The following is a 27,563-nucleotide window of genomic DNA, read 5'->3' on the forward strand; positions in this document are numbered from 1 at the left end:
TTATCAAGGAATGCTTCAAGAAACAGCCTTATAAAATCCTAAAACACTGGTTTTGAGACTCTTGTTTAATTCTCCCCATATATGAGATATTCTTTAAATCCAAGAGTTGGGAGCTTACTTTATATTCTCTAAGTAGACAGCATGCTTTGTCTTCTCTGGTGATATGACCTATGTAATTAGAAGTCGCTCCTTTTTTACTTTGGTGATGAACAAAGCTTGCTCACCACAAAGCTTGCTTTCTGGTGTTCTGCTTCCTCCACTCTTCTTGCAATCTATTTTCGAAGGACCATGGTCTCAGCTTGTTTATCCTCACTTATCAACACATATTCTTTATCAGATACCTGCAACAAACTCCCTCACAGTAAAGTATGGTAAAACATGTCTAGTACTATTTTAAAATAATACCTGTTCTCTAATAACTTGCAATAAGATTTTTAAAAACCTAAGGTATAAATAACATTTAAATCTCAATATGTAAATAAGCTTATATGAACATCATTTTCATAATTTATGACAAAACAATAGACATTAATCCATACCATGTTCTGTATGTACCGTTTCGTGGAGAAGGGACTGAATTTGTTCTCTTACTTCATCTTCAATATTCTGGGGTTCTAAAATAATTACAAGACATCACTAAGTGGAAAATATTCAAACATCAATGGGGAACTCAGCACCCAAATATGGCATTTGTGCATTATGTATTAAAATGGCTACATCTGGCTCAGCAACTATGCATTTTTTCCATATCCATTTACTTTTTTTCCCCTATGTTGGGAAACATGGTAGATAATTAAAACTGGTTTTATTTTGTTAATGGATATAAGTGTTACAAGCTTTAACAGGGCTTTTAAAGAAAGAAAACTAATTTAGGTATGGTTTTTATTTTGAAAAAAGCCTCACAAATCAAAATGAGTTGTTTGTGATTAGTGAAGGCCAGACCAATGACAGAATAAAGTGAGAAGGGCAGGGAATTCATTAAGGAAGGTCCTGGAAAATAAGAAAAAAACATGTGGAAGACAAAAATCAATACAGTTCAGTGCACTGTGTTCTCTGACAGGAGAAAGGGAAGCCTTGCTGGATGAGAACCCAGATAAGAGGGCTGATGACCCCCAGAATTCTGGAAGTGAGAGTAGATAGCCTGACATTATAACTGATAGTCCTTTCAGCTTTGGACACAACATGACAGATAGATCTCCATAGATTCAAATAAACGTGAACATGCATGGCGGCATTCTGACAACATTGTGGTGCTTATTGTATTATCAGGTTTACTGCAACACCACACAACGTATAAGAAACTAAGATTACATCGACACGTCATCCAATTTTCAGTGAAACAATCTATGTTCAGAGAATAAAAGTAACGCTAGGCTTGGTTTTAATATCATAAATGTTATCTTATGAAATAATGCCGGTGACATTGGTTAATGTCAAAGGGCTAATCCTCAGCGACAAAATTGGAGTAAATTAATTTAGAATTTCAAGCAGGGAACAAGTTTTAATACAGTATCTGCTAATTGCTCAATGAAAGCACTTCTAAAGCATTGCAGTGTCTTACACTTTTTTGAGATATTTAGATCTCACAAACCATCTTTATGTACATTCTGGAACAATTTAGAAAAGTCTCCAATCTTCATTCTTCCATCATCATCTCCCACAGCTTCCTAACTAGGTTCCTAGTTTCACAACTGCTGAGGAAAGCAGCCAAAGTACACTTAGTATGAATTGCCAGAAGCGTAGCCTGGGCACTCTGCTCCTCTGCATAATCCTTTAATGGCTTGTGCTGATCCAACAAGTGAAAAATCTAAGCCATGGAACAGGATATGAGAGCTCCACAACTGGGCCATCACACACTTTTCCAGAATTGCTGGCTACCAGCAATGGCTTTGAACTTGGTAAGTACACCGTACTATTTCATTTTTCCATAATTTTGTAAATGTGCTTGTTCTCCAATAGAGACAGTTAGTACAGGCAGAAGCCAGACTGCAATGGGTTAAAGAATGAATGAAAAAAAAATAAAATGAAAAAGCAATTGTAGAGTTTTCTTTCAAAATCTAGCTCTTATGGTGAAGAGATTAGATGGCGGGGGGGGGGGGTCAAGAAGGGCTTAAGGGCTTTATTTCATCAAATTTTATGAGAGTTATATAACTAGGCTTATCAAATAGGTGGATGGAGTCAGATAAAAAAGAAAAATCAAGGACAGAGTAACAGGAAGGTTGAGAAGGCCACATTTAAGACAAATATAAAGTTGAGAAGGATATGGGCTAATAATAAACCAATGGATTATGGAATGTAATTAAAATTCATGGTGAAAGTAACAAAAATTAAAAAGGAAGAGTGGAAAGAAAAATGGCATAACATTTGAGGTAGGTATTAGCCTTAAAAACCAAGGTTTTTAAATTATAAATTTATTTATTACAAAGTAAAATTTGAAATGCTAAATCCAAATACATGTCTAATTATAAGACTTAATAGGAGGGATACACTGAATTCTTATAGCATTAGGGAATGAAGAAATAATAAAATTTAGAACAACAGACATATTAATCTTAAAAGTAAGGAAGGAAAATCAAATAGTATTCATCAGTACTGTTTGAATTTTAAAATCTAAGATGCCAATAAATACAGTGTCATACCTAACACTTCCAATAGATGGCAGAGTGAAACCAAATTTCTTTGCATTCTGCATAAATGAAAAAAAGTGCAGAAGCGAAACAGTACTTCATAAAAATGTCATAAGCAAGAAATGATAGTAATGGATCAAAACTGCATTTACTGATTTATTAAAATATCTCAAGAGTTCTCAACCTATGGATCACAGTCTCTTCAGTGACTACAGAAATAACTTGAATTGATCCATGAATCTGTGTAAATACAAAACAGATTCCACAGATTATCATAAGGAAGTCTGGGAATTCCTTTGATGCAGACAGGAGATCCTCACAGAAGAAAGACTTTCTAAATTACTTATTACTTAATTAAATTATGAGGCAAATGATAACATTTGTATATAATACATGTCTATTTTTACTTTCAGTGTAACATGGTAAATAATTCTAGAATTGGAATCAAGGAAAAATAAGTTGCTTCCTAACTATAATCTCAGGCAATAAATAACTGTCTGTGCCATAGATTCTTTGTCTCAAAAATTAAAATTCTCCTGTTCAAAAATTTTAGTATTTAAAAAAAAGTTTATTATAAGATTTCAGAAAGAAGAAAAATAGTTCACTATTCTATAAACATGTGAAACAAACTGTGGACAAAATAAGTTTCTGTGAACTACAAGCAAAGATGCCTGACAAGCTAGGTACATCCTCCTGAGACCTCCAGAACCACTTACCTGTTCCCTCAGGAGCCTGCTCCTCCGGCTCAGCATGTGGCTCAGCCTCCTCTGGTGGGAAAATCGGCTCGGAAGCAGATCTTTCTTTAAGTCCTGCATTTTTTATTCACAAAATTAACTTAAATTTCTTGATCTTTGTGTCATGTTAAACCAGGAAAAACAATACTCTTAAACATTTAATCAATTGTGCAAGCAATTCCTAGTTTTCCAATATTACATGGTTAAAAATTGAAGTAGGAGATGGTTTGCTCTTTAACTTCATATGGGCTTTTACTATCTCTAAGTTAGCCTTTTGTTTAAAAAAAAAGATAAAACAAAAATTATTGTTTAATCATTCACAAAAGTTTAAAATACACAGTCATATCTGAACTTGCCAAGAGAAGTTCTGCTTGAGTCTAAGCTCTTCTTGGGCTCATAGTGACTAATACTTCCTAAGACCTGAGCTCAAAAATCAGCAATGGAACACTACAATGCACATGAACATTGGTTATTTTGGTTATTCGTGTATATTTCTTATTTTAATTCATATGTAATTATTTACTTATCCAAAATAGCTACAAATAGTAAAAAATAAGGAGAAACCATACATCATTCTACCTACAAGAAATCGTATTATTTATAATAGCTAAAGTAGATGGAAAAAAGTTTATTTTTAAAAGTAATTTCTAAAAAAATAAAGCATCAGGGTAAATTCAGATGGAAACTGATTTTAAAGTCAATGCCAATCTAATAACTACTGTGTTAGTTCTTTGATATTTTCCATGTAGAACATTATATCCTCGATTAAGCACAACGACTTAGAAAAATAACTGGATCCAAGAGTCTGATTCTATTAAATCTTGTGCCAAGACGTGCTCCCTAGGAGTTCCCCATGTAGCAGTGGTCTACAGTGAAAGGGTCCAGATAGTGTTCAGATGTGTTTCATGAACATATGCACCTTTGTACAGCATTTAACTTCATAGACTATTACAGTCTGGAGAATTCGTATATTTCAATGTCTTGTACTCTTCTTTATTCTTTGTTTTTTTCCTTACTCTTCCCTACTATACATCTCATTTTTCTCATTGATGAAAACACACTGCTAGGTTTCTCTTCCCAAATCTTCAGGAGACACTGAGGCAGGGATAGTCATGACCTACCAAATTACCTACATTTTCTCTGCTCACTTATTTCCAACACTTCATCCACACAAAACCTAATGCTGTTAACAAACACCAGTGCATTCAGTTGTGTTCTATGTTTAAGTGTAAAGATATCAATCGAATAGGTTCTAAAGAGATCATACCCACCAACCCACAAGTCCTTAGCATGGTTCAATTTCTGAGAGTAAGGGAGAGAGAGAGAGAGGCTTCTTAAATACATCACATTTCAAATGTAAATATAGGGCTGAAAACTGCTCTGTCCTTTCCCATTTGAATAACCCATTCTTGTATCCCTCAATCGTGAATGGGACAGGCATGCCACTATTCATTGCCAAGTTTTGCTGCATGAATGGTGAAAAGCTTATGAATCTTTAGAATCCTGTAATTAATCTCTGTAATCTCAGCATGTTGGCTAAGACCTTGCACAGAGCAAATGCTCTAAAAACACTAGCTAAAGAGCTGAGCACACTTGGTGGGACCTATTCTGCTTACCCGAATGACTTCAGAGGTTCTCTGCAAGGCCAGAGTTCCTTGGCTGCACCAGAGTGGCCAAGGGCTGTGGAGATAGTCAAAGGGATTCATATCATTCTATCTGTATTTGCCAGGTATTCATACTTCTGCCCAGTCTCTCCTATTTCAATACCACAGCCCTACGCAGCCTTAGGACAGTCCCATTTGTGTCTGTTGTCCTGGAAATATTATTTCACTCTCAAAAGTACCTTAGTTTGGATGAAGAATTAGTGTCCTCCTTGGCTAACCCACATGTAGAGGGCTTTCATACTATACTCCATGGGTGCAATAAGTAAAGATAATAAAGATTTAAAATGAAACCCCCATTCTTATTGGATTTGGGGAAAGGTTTCATTTGATGCTGAAAATGTGAAAATAGGAGTACACCAATATTCAAATACACAATGTCCCAAAGAGTCAGCTTTCTTTAACCCATTAAGTCCCAAATTTTCAGTTCTGCAAACAAAATAAATATTCAAATATTATTTTAAAGTTCCCACAAGTGATATATTCATTGCTCGACTTAAGTTTTCATGGGTGTTCTGAGATAATGTGACAAAATGAACTCAAATAGGAAATATTTGTCTTTAAAATTAAAAATGGTAAAACATGAGAAACAACAAGAAGAAGCAAAGCATATTAACAGGAAGAAAATACTATGTATTTCTCTCTTCTGGCCCAAGTATAGCTGAATTATAAACTTATTAATACCTGGTCACAGTTCCTTCCAGAGGTGAAACTAGCACAAAACAAACAACACTGTGAACTCCATAGAAGCTAATGATAGTGTTTATACATCTCCTTCCACGGGCCTTTATCAACTTTTAAAATCTAACAAAAATACATTCTATACTAGAAATGCTTTAATAACCCATATAAAAGAATTAGCCCTACCAGTTTTTATGCTCCTATTTCCATCTTTGTTTGCCATCCAAACTCCTTTGTTTCCCAAGACTTGAGGCAAAATTAAATAAGAAACATAAGTAACATGTAAGATCAATTCAGAGTCAAAGAAAAGATTTTTTAAGTTGGATTTATTAGGAAGTACAAATGGCCAGGGTGTAACGCTGTAATAAATATTCAAAATCACATTATGACATAAGAGGTATCAGTTTTCATGTTCCCAGGGCTGCATAAAACAAAACAGCAACTCACGATGGCTTGAGCAAGGAGATTTATTATCTAATATAGCAAGGGCAGAGGCAGGCTGGCTAGATCTCAGCCCAGGCTTCATCCACTGACCAGCAATCAGGGCTCCCAGCTGCAGGCTCCACGTAGACAGGACGATCTTCAGAAGTAAAAGCACCATATCTCACTCTGCTTCTCTCTAGATTTGAGATCTTTACAAGATGTTCCCAGAAATCTTCTCTTTCAGATATAACAGTCCAACAGGACCCACTTCCATGCCTAAGCCGGCAAGAGGGACTGAGTGTCCACAGTGGTCTGATGGTCATTACGTTGTGAGTCCACCTCAGCAGACATGGCATGATTTAGAAAATGAAACAATTCCTTTACAACATACCTTGTTTTAGTTCTATAAGGAGATTCTTAAGGTTTTGCACTGAGTAACTACATAATTATCCCTCCAATTTTAATTAAAAATGGAAGAAGCGATTAAAAAAAAATAAGTTAGCAGTTTAAATCATTCATAGCAATCTTGATCAACCAATAAAATTACCTGACTCAGGCTGGGGCTTTAGTTCAGTGGCAGAGCACTTGCCTAGCTTATGTAAGGCACTGGGTTCAATCCTCAGCACCACATAAAAATAAACAAGTACTAAAGGAATTCTGTCCATCTACAACTACAAAAAAAAAAAAATTTAAATAAAAAAAAATTTACCCTAACTCAGTATTTGCTAACTTTATTCACTATTGCCCAATTCTATCTGAACAGAATGAAAAATAAACAATATAATCCTTTTCATAAATGTGATAATTGCAAACTTACTTAACTGCATATTGCATTCATTATTCAACAAGCATTTATTTCACACCTATTTAATGCAAGGTACTATTCTATAGTAAATGAACATACAAGATACACCTACCTTCAGGGTGAAGGAGCAACTAAAAACATTAAAAAAAAAAAAACATATGAACTGTTTAGAGTCTATTGGTTGGGATAAATGGTATAAGGAAGACCAGTGCAGAGAGGACCAGACATTAGGAAAGAAGGAGGGTCTATTTATATTAATGGGCAAGGAAATGGCTCACAGACAACATCTCAACAAACTTCTGAAAGAAATCAGGAATGCAGCCATGACCATGACACTGGAGAATTCTCCAGATAAAGGGAAAAGCAAAACAAAAATGCTTCAGCTAGGCAAGTTCTTTATGTGGGGAACAAGGTGACCAATGTAACAGGATAGAAGTGAGCCAGGTCGTGAGTACAGAGAGGAAGGCCCTGGGACACTGGGTCACTAAGTGAACACTTCTCTTAAGAATCACAGTCATCCCTCAGTGTCCATGGAGAAGTGATTCTAAGACTCCCAAATATAACAAAATCTGCAGATTCTCAAATCCCTTATATAAAATGGCATAGTATTTGCAAATAGCCTATGCATATCTTCACATATACTTTCAATCAACTCCAGATTACTCACAATACTGAATGTAATAGAAATATCATATATATAGTTGTTATATTGTATTTGTTTAAGTAATAATGACAAATGTCTGTACATGTTCAACAAAATGTGCACTCTCCAAATATTTTTGAGCCATTGTTTACTGAATCTATAGAAGTGGTGACTGAGTAGGTGGACCCTCTTAGATATAGAAGGTTGACTTTTTATGCAAACAGCTCTATCAATTAAATGTGGGAATTATAAGTAGTGTTTTGCTTCACCAATTTCATATATCTATCCAATAAAAAGCTAAGATTTTTTGTAAGAATCAGTTTATCAACCTTTGGCTTACTAATCTAATGGTGCACACCGACTAATGCAAATTTTGGACTTTCCCATCCAGGTTACTCCAGCTATTGTGATTTATAAAGAGTAAGTCCTCAGAACTACTACTGCTTCATATGCCAGTAATCTAACAGTATAAAGTAACATACCTCAAGAATAAGGCCAACAGGTACATGAAACTTGGGAAATATTCTGGGAAATCAATACACTGGAAAGGCACACATACTAATTGTTACTAATCTCTCTTGTTGTTAGTGGCTTGTATAATCAGTGAAAATGGATCTTAATAAGTATAATAATAGCAGTCCCAAAACTTATCAAAAATATGACTACCAGAATCTAAAAGCTGTCCCATGATATAAAATAAGAACCATACAGCTTTAAAGTATCTTTATATGAATCAGATGATCAGACAGATTTCAGAAAGAAGATGATGTAAATCACAAATTAAATACCGATAAAAGCATCCAAGAGTCTGGTTTCAGGTGCCCAAAAGGGGACTGCATAAAGACTGGAAGGAGGGGACTCACTTTACCATCATGCAAAACACACTTATAGGACACACAATATAACATAGTGCCTATAACTTCGGACACCTGAACCAACTGGGTATCTCTGAATCCTACCTCAAGCAATTTACAACTACTACCATGTTGACTTCCACAAATACAGAAAGGCAGTAAAATACTACCATAATATAGTTTTCAGGACTGAGCTCATTAAATCCAGTAAGTGAACATTTTTGTATTGATTTATTTTTTCCTTTACATCTTCTAAAGGATCAAATTTACTTGCCTCCCCTCTTCTTGCAAGCATACACAGGGCAACATGAACACAGTTATGAACAACTTCTAAGACAGTTAAAACTTACTGAATTGCTGGAGAATCTTCTGGGCTTTCCTTTACAAAAATAATAATAATAATAATAATAACTTTTTCTTCTTTCTAATAGTCTTCAAAAGCATTCTAAGACAGATCTAAAATATTTTTAGATGATCTAGTTTGTATATTCACCATTCTATAAACAAACGTCAAATGCCATTTATTATCAGTTACTAAGGATAGATCCTGAAGTCCTGGTCTGGCAGGAAAGCACAAGGATGCAACAGGGTGATTAGCATGATAAATGAAGCAGGAAGAGTCCAGCTACCTGGATAGAACAGACACCAGGAATGTGGAGGTGATGGCTGGGTTTTGTCCCTCAGGAGAGGCAGAGGGTGTCCTGCCACACTGAGGAGGGGAACACAGGGAACACTGGGATGTCCAGGAATATGTGCTTGAAGGAGTCAATAAATGGAAAATGAAGATACAGCATGTGGTTATTTTATATTATTATCAAACACAACACAAAAGCTTTAAGTATAGGTCTTCTTCCTCTAATCTCTTAAAATATCAGAGAAATCATGTTTAAGTCAAGAAAGATGCAAGTGAAAGGCAGACTTCTATGGTGTGTGCACATCTGACTTAACATGGATTAATACATATAAGCATAAAGTGAAATCAAAAAAATATGAAAAGAGAGCAACAAAAAAAGAAATGTACAGATTCTGTTTGGTAGGGATTAAAAATGGAAACTTTCACAGAAATTGATTTCTATGAAAAATTATAGCCAAACCAATAATAAAAATCTAGTTAATGTGGTTGTGTTGTATCCTTAAGCAAATGAAAGATTATTACTAATTTTTTTCAGATTTACCCAAATAAGATTTCTGTGGAAATAACCTTTATGATTCTGCCATACAAAACTCACCCTTTAATTTCCTAAGAATAAAATCTTTCTCTTTAGCTAGAACAGGACAAAATGGAAAGAGTTTAACAAACTAAGCCTAATTTGCCCAGTAACTAAATGGTTGCATTTTTCATTAAGTCAATATTCTTGTATATTATTTCAGTTGTCTAAGATTATTGTTGACAAAGTGTCAGGTTGGGCTCTCTTTTTTCCCATAGCTTCTTATTTTGAAATGTCCATTCTTGCTCATCCCACTCAACCCTCTATATCTGAACAGGGGCAAAAGTATTAATGGGAAAAGAAGAAAGGGGAGACAAACTCCATAATCTACAGATTTTACTGTCAAAAAAAGAGTGGTAGATAAATATTTCCCTGTTGGCCAGCCCCATACTTGTCCCTCCTTCTTCTGGTAAAAGAATGTTAATTTTCTTTTGGAGAACCAGTTTTTCTTCACTCAACAGTTTTAACAGTGCATATTCAACATCATCTAGATGTCACAACTACAGCTCTCCCAAACCCTGTCCCCATAAAAATTGGGGCTACCCAAAAGCATATGAGTCTTTACCTGAGAAGGAAGGTGACATTCCTGGAGAGCCCAGAAATGCACAGAGAAGCTAAGACCATTGTTTGAACAACCAGACCCCAAAACAAGCAAACATAAACAAAATAAAACAAAACAAAAAAACCTACTCTGAGCTTTAAAATTATTAGAGCCAACAAATATTTTCTGTTCATGTAAGCAAATTTGAGTGGATTTAATTCATGGAACCCAAAGAATTCTGAACAATACTCAAAAGTAAGTACATCTCCTGAGGAAGAATGACGAATACTTTTTTGAAAGAAATATAGTAACACTGAGACTTGCAAAACTGAATATAAGGGTTAAGTAGGGTTTTGTACAATGCAATAGAAAAAAATCTCAAGGACCATAATGTTGTTTATACAGAAAAAAAAAATATGTTCTAAGTAGAAAATAAAGTTAAAAGTTTCACAATTATACTATCAAAGTTCTCTCCATTTTACCACAGACTTAAGGGTATAACTTACTTCTTTTTTCTACCTTGTACATTCTATATCCTGTGTTTTCATGTTGTAGCAGTATCATCTAAAGAAATAAGCGGTCTTCTCTACCCCACCCCTCAGTGCTGGAAATAAAACCCAGAGCCTTATACATGATAGGCAAGCACTGTGTCACTGAGCTTAACAACAACCCGAGAATTAACCATTCTTACGCATGGACATGCAGGTAACATTTATGATTACTTTCATTTGTTCTCTCAATCTCAACAGAAGAAATTCACATCCAGTTGACCCCTTTTACAAAGATACATTCATTACAAAGGATAAAGAACTCAGTCATTTGTCTTATAACCTGTTGACAACAGGAATCATTGTTCCAGTGGCTTCCAAATTTTAAAGTGCTGACTGAGACACTTTGGTTCTGTTATTATTATTTTATCCAAGTAAAGGGGAACCTGGGTGCCCAATAATGAGCCAGCTGCTTACGTGTATACAGTTATCAGACAGCTCTCACAACCTCCTTGAGACCAGGACAAATTATCTTCACCTTACAAATGAGGAAAACAATCATTTCCAAGAGGTACTTTACAGTGAAATAACCAAAGTAATCAGTTTTGAGAATTTTTACCAATGGGCACCAGTAGGAGAAAAAATAATTGAGAACAAAGGAGAGAGGAACCAAAGTTAGAAGACATAGCCCAAGTTACCAGACCCCTTTCATAGAAAACGACTACTGTACAGTTAACTTAAAACATTTAAAATCAAAAATCATATTTGTTCATTCCTTTTCTCTGTGTCAACAGAAGTCCACTTAGGGAGTGCACATTATCCAAGAAATCATTATGAGAACTGCTGAAGTTAGAAAATTGCATGGTTACACAGGTCATAATGAGATAAAGTATTCTCTATGAACCAAGCACTTTTAGATTTAACTCAAGTAGCCCTTCTAGGTTAACTCAAGCGATCATGCATACTGGATTTTTTTTTCCATTTTTTTTTTTAACCAGTCTCTTCCTCACTGAGAAATATCAAGAGGATCATCTACATACAATGCAAATGACTCAGAGTAAAATTGAAAATCTTATTTAAAAAAATAAAGATTTCTTTCTTTTTTTATTGTATGTAAAAACAGTATGCTTTATTGCAAAAGCAAATTCTAGATAAATCAAACCATAACAAAAATAATCTCAGAAACTTAGCTAGGGACTTTCTCAAAATAAATTTAAACCTTTTAGGGCTGTTTACTGATGAGGAGTCCTTGCTTTCTCAATGCGGAAGTATAACACCAGAGAAGTGCGCCAAGGCACATTTAGAGCGTAGAATAGAAGCTTTATTAAAGGACAGTAGAAAACACTTCTCCCCAGAAGAAAAAGGGGACCAAAGAGGTAAAATCCATGAAAGGGATTTTTTTTAAACTAAGGTCTTTTTAGCTTTTTTATAGCTAAGGTCTTCGTTCAGGTATCCTGCATTCCTGTCACATTCCTGTCCTCTGTTCTGTTATCTTGCAGTGTTGGAAGGTAGGTGGGAAGACCCAAAGTGTGGAGGACAGGTGGGCTGAAGGAATAATTTTGGCTGGAAGGGCTTTTGGATTAGCATCTCCATGTTTGCTGTGAGCTGCTTCATTAAAATTTTCTCAGGGCCTTGGGGACAATTTCAATTCCCCTTATCCTGGACTCCATTCTCAATATGGTGTTCATTCTTGATTTTACTGGATATTAGACCCACTACACTAACTACCTATCTATAAATCTGGCTTCACTACCAAGGATATGGCTAAGTAGTACAGTATTCCTAAGTTCACCTAACTTTAACAAAATAATATTTCAAAAAGTTAAAAGTGATGTTAAAAATAATGAAAATTAACCATCAAAACCCAGATAAAACCCAGGAATCAAATGTTCTAACAAATGAAAACAACTCAATGATGATGCAAGAGCTTTCAAAGACAGTAACTGAATATTACCAATTAAAAAAAGATATCTGGAAAAAAAAAGACCCTCAAATATTTTTGTAAAACTAACCATCTTTTTAGGGTGATGTATTACTCAAATGTAAAATACTACCACATAGAGCTTAAAAGAAAGTATGCCAATTATGTCATTTTTTAAAATTCTAAGTATGATATAGAGCAATTTAAAACAAATTTTGTTAGGGATATAAGAAAAATTTACAGTCTTAGCAATTAATTTTCATTTTTTAGTTGCTTCCTCAAACTTCTGATTCCTAGCTGCTTAGAATTATGAAATTTTAATTCCTGTTTTTAGATTTATTTATTTGTTGGTGCTGGGGATTTAATCCAGGGCCTTGTGCATGTAAAGCAAGCACTCTACCAACTGAGCTATATCCCCAGGCCCAAACTAGATTTATTTTTAAAGGGTAATGTTTCTGGTTTAAGTTACCCTGATGCCAATATGAAGTGGGGGAGTTACCTACTGAACAAAAGACTGAAAAAAATTAAAACGCAAATATAATTTTATCCTTAACTGAGACTAAAGCTTGTCCTGAACTAAGTTTTATAATTGAACCAGAATTGCCAAGGCAGTTGGATAAAGTAAGACCTCAACTTCAATAAAGTTCAGTTGAAGCTGGTTCCAGAGGCCGAGGCAGGAGGATCCCAAGTTCAAAGCCAGCCTCAACAATTTAGTGAGGCCTTAAGCAACTTAGCAAGACTTTGTCTCAAAACTAAAAATAAAAAAGGGCTGGGGATATGGCTCAGTGGTTAAGCACCCCTGAGTTCAAGCCCTGGTTTTGTTTTTGTTTTTTAATCAGTTTAAGCCTTTTTACTAAAGAAAAGAGAAAGAAAATAAAGTAAGTCCCAGTTTACAAACACTCCTGAAACAATGTTTAATGGTTTAGAGATGTTTCAATTCTTTGGGGAGGAGTGGGATTTGTTCAAGATATTGTGAAGATATTATTTCTTTAACAATCTGATGTCAGATGAGCTATTTCACTCCTTAAGCTAATATTTAAAGAAAAAAAATGAGAGAAATAAAGCATTTCAAAGCACTTTACTAAGCAGCAACAGATAGCAGTTATATGCTTCTACTGCTCAAGTTATTCTAAAACTTTTTCACTTCTTTGCCCAGAATTTAACATTTATGTACTTTCTGCCCGATTGCTATTGAACTTCTAGAACTAAGGTAAAAATTATTAAAATGTCCTCAATTTTAATTTGACCTCAAATGCAATAATTTGCTACCCTTCAGTAAGGGAGGAAAAAAAATCACTTGCAGAAAAAAAAATCACTTATAATCATTTAAAATTTTTCACATAAATTTTTAAAATCCATTTATCTCTGCTGCAAGATTTAGCATCAGAATACAATTTGAAACTCCTGCAACTTTTATATGTGGTGCATTATCTGTTTTGCTTCTTTTTCTGTCCAGTTCTCAGATGGAACTGCCCTCCTCTTCTCCCAGAAGCCACCTTTCCTGCAGGGAATAAGTCAAGCAGCTTGGGTGGTATCCACTCAATCCTCAGCCCTAAGCTTTGTGCACAGCACCAAGCCTGGGAAGATTAACTGCAAAAATAGTTTCCGTTTAAAAGAACAATCACAGATGGTCACCAGACCTAACCAGGCCAGATGGTATTCTTACAGGGACTTTTCGCCCTATCCATCCCAGAAAACCAGAAACATGCATTTCGGGTCTGGGGGGTCTGGCTCTCTTATTCATCAAGCATCTCCATGTGGAATAAAGTCATGACAAACCAGAAAGGTCAGAATTTGAGAAAAAAAAAATGGAAGAAACAGAGCTCTGATTACAGATTAGGACTAGGGATCTCGTCATTCAAAGTTATTTGCTTACCAATGGACCCACAGCATTCCCTTTTTGGTTTACTGTTTTCTGGTATTCTATAAAAACAGCAGCAAAACCCTGGCTAATCAACAAATGAAATGCCACTTATCACATATTACAATTTCCTTGGGCCTTAGTTTTTACCCAAGAAAAAAAACAGGATTGGATTAGATAAAGATATTGGATTATTTTCCAGGATTTCCCCTTTGCTATGTAATTCTGTTATGTAATTTAGAAATTCTGTCAACTACATGGCTAAATGTTCAACTATAAGAAATTAATGCTGCCGGCATATAAGAAAAGGGCGCACAATAATTTTGGATATACTTTTACTTAAGTTGCTCAACTTTTACTTAATTTCTAAGTAAGTAATTTGAACTATCTTTAATTAAGCCAAAAATATTTACTTTTAAGCTTTTCATAGACAAAAGAGAAGAAAGATCTTTTTCAATAGTGCTTTTGAGTCCAATATCAAGTTACTTTTCTGAAGCAGTAACCAAAATTGGAAATTTGAAACTTCATGCACATAATAATACACACCATTCATAAAATGCATTTCTTAATAAAATTTCATTTTATTTTAATGACTTCTGATGGACTAAATTCTGGTCTCAAATTTCAAATTTTTAGAAACGGTAAACAATTATGATACAATCAAATAAGAAAAACATCTGTTCTTCAATCAAAGTACCTGAAAAAGGTGTTGTAAAAGGACATCAAATGTGAAAGGATTAAAGCCTTTTTCTATCTATTCTAAGTCTATAAAGGTATCATAAAAGCCTTCTAAATTGCTCTTCTATATAAAATTCTCTGATTCATGACTCTTTCCAGGGTTCACAGAATGGTGCAACAGGCATGGGGTAAACACTGAGCACTTGTGGGATGACAGCAGAGGGAGCTGTGGGAACAGGGAAGAAAGAGTGAGGTGGTTGAGCAGGGGTAAGAAATGAGGGGGCAGTCAGAGGTGAGGAAGAGGGTAGGAAAGATAGGAAAAGACTAGGAGAGAGAGGTTAAAAATGGGAAGTGGGGAGATGGGAAAGAAAGATCTGGGAAGAGCCTGAGGAAGGAAAAGGAAGGACTTGGGAAGGGAGGACCTGGGAAGGGAAGGGCCTCTGAGCCTGGGGAGATGCCTACAGAAGAGCTGGGTGTTACAGGAAGAGAGTGGAGGGTAGAAGGATTAGAAAGAGAAACAGGGAAGCAGGAAGGAGAGAGAAGAAAGTAAAGGGCAAACAGAGGAAGCACTCAACAGCTGAGCACTTACACTCAAAAGTTACGTCACTGCACAGAACATCTTAATAATCTTATTTAACTCCATCAAAGTATTTAACATTAATAAATCTATCACAATTCATATTGCCCATATACATTCCTCTGAAGACATGATAAACAAAAGTAGAAGTTATTAGATATTTTATAACATTTTAGAAGCTTTGACTTTTTAAAATTTCAAAGTGCAACACCCTATGTTTAAATTTCGAAGAACTTTCTTATTGAGCACCAAGAAATACATTCGTGGCTAGTATACACATCTTTCCAACCTGAGCAGTACTAAAGTGTCTATGCCCCATAGCAGCCAATCACAATGGAGAACACCACCTACATCCTGGGAGGAGGATGGGGGAGCCTTAGTTCTTCCTCCTCTGGTTATTTTCTTTTGCATGCCTGGCAGAACTTTTACTTTCCTTTCTGTCATCTTTGTCTCTGGATGATGCTTTGCTAGAAATATCTTTCATGTTGGCTTTTTTCCTATTTTCCTTGGTTTTAGCACTTTTATTATCTAGGTCCACTTTCTCCTTTTCTTTATCCTTTCGACTCTTAGGAGACTCTTTTCTAGATACATCCGTATCAGCAATTTTCTTATCCTTCCGGTCATCCTCCTTCTCTTTCTTCCCCTTTTTCCTCTCTTCATTCTCCTTCCTGGATACAGATTTCTCTTTTTCCTTCTTGAGTTCTTCTGTAGTGGGTTCTTTAACTTTCAGGTTTTCCAATCAAAGGAAAAAATGTTTACTGATGGCATCATCCCTTAATCCATAGAACAGCCACTTGTCCCCACGCACAAGAAATGCTCATTCAAAAAAAAAAAAAGCTACTTTAATTCAGTAGTTTTTAAGTTGGCTAAAAATAGATGTAAATTTCTATAAGATATCAGTTTTAAATGAAATGCTAGAAATTTGCCATCATATTTTTTCAGCATGGAATACGGTTTGACTTGTCCTAAAGTTAACATGCAATATTATTCAAGTGAGTTCATTTGTAAGGGCAGAACTGGACACAAAGGGTTAATACACACTTCGTTACTATTGTGACATAAGTAAAGGAACACTGATAATGTAAGATCAAACTTTCCATAACTTTTGTTTGTATAAAGATAATCAAGAATTCTCAGCTTGAACAAAACTTGATGTCCTTAAAATAACTGTATGTAATCCTTCAGAAAGTTATGCACAAATAAGTTAAATACCATATAATAGTCTTAGTTAAGAAAGGAAAAAAATTAAATACATATGAAATTTTAAAATCGTCTGAGGTATATCAAATGACAACTTCAATTACATTTTTGGGTATCATCAACATTTTGAAAGCAGTATTCCTTTAAGTATGTTTCCCTATTAATTGATGAAGCACCACTCAAGCCAACATAATATCTTCCATGTTCATTTGGAAGAGAGAGCAATTGCAATGAATGTACAATTACAAACCTCCTATTAGGTATTGCTTTTGATTTGCTTTACACAGAGTTTAATAGAGCAGTTAACACATCTTCAAATTTAACCTTCTTGCTCTCTCACCAGCAAATCAAAAGATGTTTACTACATAATGTACCATTTAAGCAGTAATAAAGAAAATAAAATATCTCTTTAATCTGATAAAATGTGGAAAACGTGTTCGCCCATCAAAACTCTAAAACTCACATAGTACAAAAGGTTATCCAAAATGAGCTCTAGATTTGAAGTGCTTACAAAAGATACTTCTGTTGCTATTTCCTTCTGGACAGTCTAATAAAATCTTGATTGACCAACAAAAATGTCATGTACAGTTTCTCCATTAGTTGAATTTCCTTGTTGCTTACATGTGTACATGTAGATTAAATATAAATAATCTTGAAATTTTCTGGTAAGCAACCAGGAAATTCTTCCATTCTTCCTGACAATCCCAAGAAACTCCTGTGAGAATACAGAATGCCATTCACATAGAATCACCCAAGCTGTCATTCTACTTCAATGTTGCTTATAGAATAATGTAGAAAATGACATTGCAACATACTTAAATGCTGTGCAATGCTATCAGCTCTTATGCTACATACTGTTTTCAAAAAACCAAAATGTTTAAGGTTTAATTTGCCATTGTAGGTCAAAAAGTAAAACTATATTTTTTGGACATGTATTTCATTATCACTTATCCATAAATAAAATGGTAAAAATTCTGTTTCCTTTGGGCGAATTATTCTGGTGGGATACAAGGTTAAAACTTAAATTTCTTAAAATGGAAACACAAATCCCCAAACCCAGAAAAACAGCAAAGAACACTTTCACTAATTCATAAAGAAACTCATGTACATCCCCCCGCCCCCTGCCATATCCTTCTCACTGGAGAAAATAAGCTTACATGTGAATAAGAACACTTGTAAGGATATAAAGTAAGGCTGTAATACTAAACTGTTAGCCCCATAGAATGGTTGACAGATATAGCAATTTTTAATTAATTAGAATATCAAATAACAATTTCTGTATCAACATGATGCAGGGCTCCAGATTATAAACCTCAATATTCATTTAACTAGAAAGTACACATTTGATCACTTTAGTTTTTTCCTTGTGCTGTAAGACAGTGAAATCAATCACTGATGGTTATCTTTTTTTACAGCACTAATTCAAAAAGTTACACCAAGAATGATTTTAGGTAGCAGGATGTGTACACATAGATTAAATATAAATAATCTTGACAAATGTAGTATAATTCTTTATATGTTCTTAAAGAGTGTTAGGAAGGTTTGATAATACAAAAGGAAATTAATTAAAATTATAGGTTCAATGTAGAAATTCTTCTATGAAGTCTTTAAAGAAACTACTTCTAAGGTGCACCCAAAACCAAAAAGCAATATTATTTTGCATTAGTAGCAGCATTTTCATAACATATCCAAAATCTCATGCATCTTCAAGCACTAAACTTGATTCACTCAAGGCTAATTCAGAAACAGAAATACCTTTAGCCTTAGCTTTTCTCTTGGCTACCCCACCAGGTCCTTCTGTTGGTATTTATAAGATGAAAATAGGTTATAAAGAGAAAATATTGAAATAATTAAAGAATAAGCACCTATAAAAGTTAAAATCAATGCCTTTATGAAAATAATCACTTAAATGCATCCTTAAAGTTAATAAAAAGGAATTCCAATAAACAATAAAAAGGAACACCAACTATCATTTCTGTGTCACTGTAGAGCTTCATTCTCATTATCTAAAGCAGATAAATGCAATCTAATTAACTCATGATCTTGTCAACATTACAATTTGCCTCAGACCTTTAAAAATTATTGGCTGTAGAAACACCTAATTACCACTGGAAAGGGCATTTAACTGCAGGTTTTGAACCATCCTCCTGGGCCACAGATAATCAGTTACAAGCACCAGGGTAGAGGACTGAGGACCTTATTTCCCTGCTCAGTTCTACTGGCGTCCAAAAAAAGACAACATATTTTAATAAGAATTTAGTCTTCACTGTTTTTGAACAAACATTGCTTTTCTCCATCATTTCACACTTCCTTTAAAAATATCACATAAGCATGTAATAATAATAATAATAATAATAATAATAATAATAATAATAATAAGTAGGGAAGTTCACTCTACAACAATAGCTTCTACTTTCCCTGTTGGCAAATCAAAGTTCTAATAATGAGTTTTCTTCTGACCTAACAAACATCGGTACCACATGCCTTCCTGTGCACTCTGTTCCCACCAGGCTGTAATCAGAAACTCATCGAATTAATCTCAATTTTCCTTTTCTATTATTGCTCAGTTTCATAAGTGCTATTTTATATTCATTATCTTAAATTTCTACAGCTGCATTCTGAGCTGCCAATCCATTTCTCAGGCATGTCAGATGGGAGGTATGTTCCTCACTGTTCCTATGGTGGGAAAGATGGCAGCACCATGCATCGCCAATCACTCAAGAGTTAAGGCGTAAGGTGGTGTCAAAAGAAAGATCCAAACCCTAATGCTTACTCCTGCTGCAAAGTGCAGAACTTACTCTGCATATTTCTGAAAACCACAATCACAGTCCAACTCTGGCAGGAGGTTTTTTGTGCTGTCTTATATACTGTTGTTATACTGTTTCTATTAACCTCTATTCTTATATAATCTCTTCTTTCTTTATCTGTAGCACATTGTATCTATCAAATTAAAAAAAACACATTTGCGAATGGTAATTTTACTTAAGTTGCAATATCACATTTACACTCTGGAAAAAAAAGATGAGTATATCTTACTGCTGACTACACATAAAAAGAAAAAAGAAAAAGAAAACATGTGGTCAATAGCTTCCTGAGGCTATATCTATCTAATTACTTAGGATACAAAGATAACCTAATTAGTGCATTTATATAACAATTATTTTTCAAAGACAAGATATGATTCTATCCTAAACTCTGTCAAAAACAGAACCTCATATGCTTGTTTTTTAATGTTGTTTGTGGGAATGTAAATTGGTGCAATGAATATACAAAAAGCATTAAAATACACATCTAGAACTGCTAATGTCCCTTTCCTGACTGCTATGTGTTATTCAATGGCAGGCCCAAATTTTCCTGTTAAAAAGTGGGGTGGTAAAAATCAGATTACCTTCCCAACCCCCACTCTTTTAAAATAGTCAAAAAGAGCTACATTGATGCAAAGGCTAGCATTAACCGTCATCATGAATAAACCAAAATACTAGATAAACATCAGATTATTGAAACACTGAGAAATGAGTGTTTTACTCAAAACTTTTCCAGTTTTGGTATAAATCCTTAAAGTGAAACAAATGATCAAAGTGCAATGTAACATAGAACATTCCAAACTATCAATGTAAGCTCCTTTTCCGAACTTAAAAAATATAGTCAATTTTTAAGTATTTTCAACACAAAAAGACTGAGCTAATAACTGAAAACAATTATCATATCCACTTACTGAAGAAAAGAGTACAGACAGAAAGAATCCAAGTGCTTGGAAAATAAGTTCACAAAGGAGTCCTTGAATTACCATGTTAAATAGTAGTGTCAAGAAAACGTATTCTCCAAGTCAAAAGAGCTGTTCTAGGAAGGAAAGCATGAACAATGGGGTGAAGTTCATTGTTACAACATGTCCAGTGAGATTCTTCTGGTAGTTTTAAAAGTGGTAGAGGAGGCAGTCACACCCACCCACAAAACAGAGGTTGAAAGAGAGGCAACCTGAGCCCCAGGGTGCTCTTAAGGGTCTCCATGACTTCATTAGAAGAAAATCAATCAAATGACATAACTTCCCATGATTCTAAGAATGAGAAAAGACATAAAGGTTTGGAGGATCTGTCTGAGTTTGTGTGTTTTGGAAGCTAGAGGATAAACAGCCACGTCTGTAAGAAAAAGAAAGCAAGTTACTGTGGGGAGAGAGGATGTGGGGGGAAGATAGAGGTGCACAAGTGAGGGAGAAGCCAGCTTTGGAACCAGGAGACTCAATGTCTGAAAAAAATGATACATGAGTGAGAGAGAGGTTCAAAAAATTCTACAATGGTCAAGAAATTTTATAAAGTAAAGAGAAGATAATGGAACCAAAGCCACAGGTGACTGCTTAGAAAAGCAGAAAACAAAATCATCTCTGCAGAAGGATAAATGACCTTGGAAGATGGAAGAGCATGCAAAGGGTTTAGAATATCTACTAAAGAGAACAAATGTCAGAGTAGTGAGCACCTCATTCTTTGCAGAACTGAATTCTTGTCATCTGTAACCACGGCTGATGTGGACTCTCCTTACAGTGTCAAAAACCAACAAACACATCTATGTTTTTGTTGTTGTTCCTTTTTTCTTTTTACTACCATAGCCAATCTAGGGGATGGGAGGTTTAAAATGGAAGAAGACCATCAATGAAATTAAGCTCAATATGGTATGCTTTAAAAGTTTCCAAGCAGTATGGAGAAAATTCTATCAATTAGATCTGAAAAGGAAGCTCTTGTTCTTTATAATCCATTTGGATGAAAGCTGCTTAAATTGATGGAGTACATTCCACTTTAAAGCAGTCTAAAGAAGCACTAAGTCAGAGGGAATGTAAAAAGTCACCACCATATTGTCTACTTTCTTTTCACCATTTTATGGGTATTCTGGTGTTTTTAAAAGCAATGATTGTCAACAGATCTGATGACTATTTAGCATTCTTATACAGAAATTTGGAAAGGAAAAAAAGCAAAATAAATGTCTCATTCTTCCCTTAGAACGTGAGGGAGTCACCGAAAGGTAAAAGGTAAATTATGCTCTTCTGGCAACTGTCTAAGAACCACTGTCACATGCATACTTTTAAAATTAAATGTCCTCTATGAAACTGAAATGCCGGGATGGTTAAGACAATGCTTGGACTTTTGATTTCACCACATGGAATAGACATGATTTTAGAATCCTGGCTCCACTACAAACACCCACCCAAGTAGCCACTGCAAACTGCCAAACTCTTGGCCCTAGAAGAGGAAGGTTGGTATCACTTTATACTCAGGCCACTTCCCACAGACTCTGGTGATAACTGTGAGTCATTTGTGAGCCTCGGATTCTCATCTCATCCTTCCCGTACTGGAATACTACCATGGCTTCAAATTGGTCATACGTGGCCAAAAAGAGGCCTCAAACACCTTAGTCATGGGCATATGAGCTAAACATACTGTTGCTCCAGAGATGAAGTCTCATCTTGGTAAAATGCATATCAAGACACAACACCATTTCCTCTAAAAAGAGCTATAATGACAGTATTACAAACATTTGTGGGAAAAAAAGAAGCTACAAACCACCAACTCTCTATGGTGAGTAGGATGAAAATAAGGGAAATGAAAGACCAAAAATAATAGGAAATGATTCCCTTCAGTAAATTAGTTTGAATGAAAGTAAAACACAGAGGCAAATACAATGAGACAATGGAAAGCTTACCTGAAGATTTTTGTTGCCGTAAGCCAATTTAGTGTATGAACTTCAAAATGTCATTTCTCTTGGTAAAACAAAAAGTCTAATAATTTTATTACTTATTAAAGCTGGCTTTAAAAAATTCTCAGTATTTCAGTTATCCGATGAGGAATTCCTAGGCTCTTAATTATTGGGATTAGCACCTGCATATAATAGTATTTATCTTTTGTGTGTCAATATTTTATCTTCCTTTATTTGGTTCTTTTTAGTTATACAAAACAATGGAATTCATTTTGACATAATCATAAAAGCACGGAATATAATTAGCTCTAATTCAGTCCCCAGTACTTCCTCTTTGTCTTCCCTCCTCCTCCTAATATTATTTAAATATTAATGAATACCATGTGTTAAGATCAGCTTTGAAGAGGGATAGAAATAAAGCCTAAGATCTAGTTCAAGGAGTCCACAATCTGGTTGATATCTACTACTAATTATTCCATAGATATTTCAACAACCAGAGAATACCACAACAGGCAGAGAATTTGGCATATCTGTGCCATCAATCAATTTATAAAAATAAAGCCTGAGTCACTGAATTCTTAGAAGTGTTCCAAATAAACATCATGATGGATCAAGATTCCACATTCCAAATCACAAAAAATATGTTGTATGTTTATAGACTTAACTAGTTATCCCTGAGTCTTCCTTGGAAATGGTCATTGAAAGTACTAATCCTCATAAGATCCAACTGTCAAGTGTTCAAATTAATAACTGGCTATGCCTACATCTGCTTTTGATAATTCTCTAAAGAATTAACCACAGCCAAGTCTGTGTTCTGTCTAATTAACTGTAAGTGAAAACATACCAGAATTTAAGGGGAAAAAATTTCTCACATCTTTGGATAATGCTCTATAAGACAGGGACATAAGTTAAAGAGTAAAGAATCAAATGCAAGACGAACAAGGAGGGCCACCCAGTGTTCCATCCTGTCCTAGACATCTGCAGGATGCCCAGTCAGCAAGCTGATAGCCAGGCCTTGGGTTAGTAAGCTCAGCATCTAGAGAACACTTCTGCAGCTGGCTTAAACCACACCAAATATATCCCAGGCAAAATCAGGGTTGAAAAAAGCCCATGTGGAAATAAATCCCAGGACTCCCCTGCCTCGTTTTTGCATCAAACTTCTTTGCCTTCTCAATTGACAAATGGCAGCTCATTTGAAAAAGCAGACCCCACACTACATTTAGCATACATCATATGCTGAAGTTTTTTTAGGTTGTTCAAAACTGAAAAATCACTCAGCTAAACGTTGTTTGACTTAAAATTCCATAACCAGAAATACTCAAATGTGCAGAATACAATGCTGTATTGTTAAGTTAGCTCTTAAGTTTAGAAGACATGAGATGAGAAAATATTATATGAAAATTACAAAATTAATCCCTAAAAAATTAACAATTATAGCATATGTAATAAAACATAAACAAAGTTAGATTGATCAGCTCAAGATAATTTATAACAAAGTTTTGCAAAACAACTTTATTTTCTCTCTCACACACACACACAAAATACCTTAGGGACAAGTTGAAGGAGGCCACAGAAGTCAGGGGTTCATTGGCTACCTGCATTGTACCTTCCTCAGAGGCTTTTCAAATTGTCTAATTAGAAGTGGCACAAAATAAATGGCAAATGATCACCTCACATCCTTCATTTTTTTTCCACTTACAAAAATAAAGCATAATTAATTTCTGTACACAGAATATGAATTAGTATCACGACATAGAGAAATTAATTACAAACATTTTAACACAAAAATATAATTATTCACTTCTCAACGAAACCACCTTCTAGGGTTAATGGTCATGACACATTAATAAGTAAGACTGCTTTAATAAGTACTTCATTTAGTTAAGTGAATTTCCTTAAGTAGCAGCCCTAAGACTGATTTTGAATTTAAACCTCGGCTTTGATAGTTCATAGCATTCAAAATGCAAGACACAATAAATACCAAGACTGAATTACTTTTCAGAAAGAATGTTATTAAGTAACACTCACTGTAATTCTTGGTGGATACTTGTATGTTTGAAAATCAGAAGCTTTTGACTGTCCGAAACATTGATAGAATAAAACCTATCTCCTGAATAATGAGGGCCAGACAAACTAAAGTCTTAATAGTCATCGTAGCTTTAGAAAAACCACTGTACAGGAAGCAATATGCATGTCCATATCTAAAAGTAGCTGCAGAATAAAGGCCGCTCTTATTTTAGTAAGATTAGCAAGTGAGACAGTCTTCCCTGACCCACATAAATGGTGAGCAGAGAGGAAGGATTTCTGAGTTCTGATTTCAGACTTTTCATTCAAGCTATCATTTTATCACCAAGAAACAAAAATTTGTCTATTCCCCTCAGAATAAACAGATGAATAATCCATTTGCTTAAAAGTAATTTGATTAAATGTGGAAAAACAAGGAATATTCAAAAAAGTAGAAATAATACTCAAAATTGTCTAAAATGTAAATATTTTCATTTTAAGCTCTACGAAGAAAGAGGGCTAAGCAAAATTTTAGAGACATTCAAAGAAATTTTAAAACATGAAATACCACTTCTTGAAAGAGCAACAGAAATCAAAAGTCTTAGGTTTTATCCCTTTCAAGCTATAAGCATTTTGCCTGGGGAAAGCAGGTGATATGCCATTTCTAAAACCCATTTTACATGTAGCTAATACAATTGCTTTTGTTACAATGGAATGAAACTCATTTTTTAAAAAACTGATTCAAAGATGTCTTTAGATTTTTTTTAATAGGAAAAATCTATTCTCTTAAAACAAGTAATGACTTGGATATAGTTATAAATCTAAATATCACATTGTAACTAAGCCCAAATCAATAGCTGATAAGATAAAGAAGGAAAAAATGGAAAAAGACTATTATTTAGGATGAATAATTTTAATATGTACAACATTAAGATACATATTCGTACTTTTCCTCTTTTATAATATGCCTACTTAAAAAAAATACAAATTACCTTCTCTGGATGTATACTGAGAAATGAAATTAAAAATAAATTTTGCTTTGTAAACAGAAATATTCAGACATACTACTATCTGAATTCAATAACTTAACTGCACTAAGGCAAATACAGGGGGTAATTTTTAAATTATTTTCAAAGCACCATTAATACAGAATTTGACATTAAAATCTGTATGATAAGTCAGTTAACCTAAACAGATTACAGATTAAAAAATAAGAGCTTTTTAAAAGAATCATCATTTTACACACTGGACAACTTAAAGATCAACAGAGAAGCATTTACCTTATGAATCATGCCAGATATAATTTCATAATCAAGTTCATTAGAATCATCATCACTAGTGTGTTAGGAAGACAAGCATGGAGGGTTAAGCACAACACAATTTGCTATTAAGCTTCCAAATTTAATTTGGTAAGTACATAAGTTAAAACAATACAGAAACCAATTATACTGCCAAGAACATCTTTTTCACTGAACTTTGTAGACAGCTACAAGAATGAGGGATGCCACTTTCTTCACTATTGGTGGGGGGAGCCAAGCAAGGGTCTAGCGAGGAGCTGCACTGGGCAAGATCACATGGGTGACTGTAACAACTTTAAGGTCACAACTGCCCACTGCACGGTAAGCCCTGCGTAAGCCATGGTAAAGGAAAGAAGAGGAGACTGCTCCAGGTTCTCATAAGCCAGTGACTTCGGTCCCTGAATCAAAGTTACTGGTTATGTAAATCCAAAATGACACAAGTCTTTCCCTGAACCCCTTCATTCTGTGACGTACCATCAACACCATCTGTGGTTTCGCTTTCTTCTTCTTCTTCTTCTAGCATTTCAAAAGGAGTCATTATATCATAGAGAAATGAGAGGAAACCATAAAACCAATCTGAACTTTCCTCGGCTAAAATATTAAGGACTTCCTCAAGAGAATCAATATTTTCATTACTGCCATCTTTGGTCAGGCCTACATAAGAATAAAGGAAGAGAGAAAGAGAAAATTAAGGAGAGCAGTTAGGTGGAAAAAATAAGCCCAGGAAGAGTGATCTACAAAGGCTGTGCATCATGGTCACAAAGGTTTACAGAAAAGGTATTTAGGAAAATAAAGAAATTGATCCAGATGCACACCTTGCAATCAACTCTTAATCCTATGTGCTAAAGGACAGCCACCATCTGACCAATCCTCACCATTCCTTCCAGCTCCTAAGCAGGTTTGCCTCTTTCCCATTAGAGAGTTTTGAGTTGGAAAACTGACAAAATTGAATCAGTCAAAATCATTAGACAGTAATAGGAAGAATGAACAGAAGCAGTATCAGAAAAAAAACATATACACTTCTGACAACCGCTGCATGTGCCCACTTACCAACCAGATATTATGGAGAGTGATTATACAACCACATATAAGTATCTATCAACAAATACTTATTGAAAATAGAAAGATTTGTTTCCTCAAATGTTTCCTCTTAGGACCTGGAATAAACTTGGTAAATGCTGAAGCCATCAAAACTAGCAGGATTATTGTTTATAGCATCCATAAATGGGTATAAATGAATTCAAATTATGAAACCTAGATAAAATACTTAAATTTTCACCCATCTAAAAAGGCTAACTAAAATAGTCTGGAAACTGATTCATGGCCCTTTAATTGTGGCCATAAGAAGATTAATAATTCACTCTGCCTACTAATAAGTAATGCAATCAAAGCTTTAGCCAGTCATTTGCAATAGGACCATCCCAAACTCCTCTTAACCTTCACCCATAAAATTAGCTTCAATTGCAGACTGACTTCTGGCATTTTTAAACACTGGTAGCAACAATGGGCCCTCCTAATAGAAAGAATTTAATGTGCATATTACTGTTCATGTTTTTTCCTGTGAAGAACTGGTTTTGAGTAAGAAAGTTCTCTTGGCTCCAGTATTTCTGCCAATACTGCCAAGGAACTCATAAATTTGAGGAGGAAAACAGGGTGGGGCATTCTGGCATATAAGAA

General features: G+C 34.8%; 1 protein-coding gene across 9 annotated transcripts in view; it reads right to left on the reverse strand.

Annotated features, from left to right (window-relative positions):
* The window catches only part of Asph (aspartate beta-hydroxylase), a 213,439-nt gene that overhangs the window by 143,048 nt on the left and 42,828 nt on the right, over positions 1–27,563 (reverse strand). For 4 of the 9 annotated variants that reach the window (XM_040293977.2, XM_040293978.2, XM_040293979.2 and 1 more), the window contains 2 exons: positions 3,344–3,436; positions 540–614 (listed from right to left, as the gene is read on the reverse strand). In XM_040293977.2, the coding sequence (XP_040149911.2) occupies positions 540–614; positions 3,344–3,436 (168 nt within the window). Of the gene's footprint in view, positions 1–539; positions 615–3,343; positions 3,437–6,154; positions 18,700–20,617; positions 26,541–27,563 lie in introns of those variants that run through there. The other 5 variants (XM_021724916.3, XM_005322973.5, XR_013423954.1 and 2 more) reach the window with 3 other exon arrangements.

Source organism: Ictidomys tridecemlineatus, chromosome 7 (genome assembly GCF_052094955.1).
Source record: "Ictidomys tridecemlineatus isolate mIctTri1 chromosome 7, mIctTri1.hap1, whole genome shotgun sequence".
NCBI classification, from domain to species: Eukaryota; Metazoa; Chordata; class Mammalia; order Rodentia; family Sciuridae; genus Ictidomys; species Ictidomys tridecemlineatus.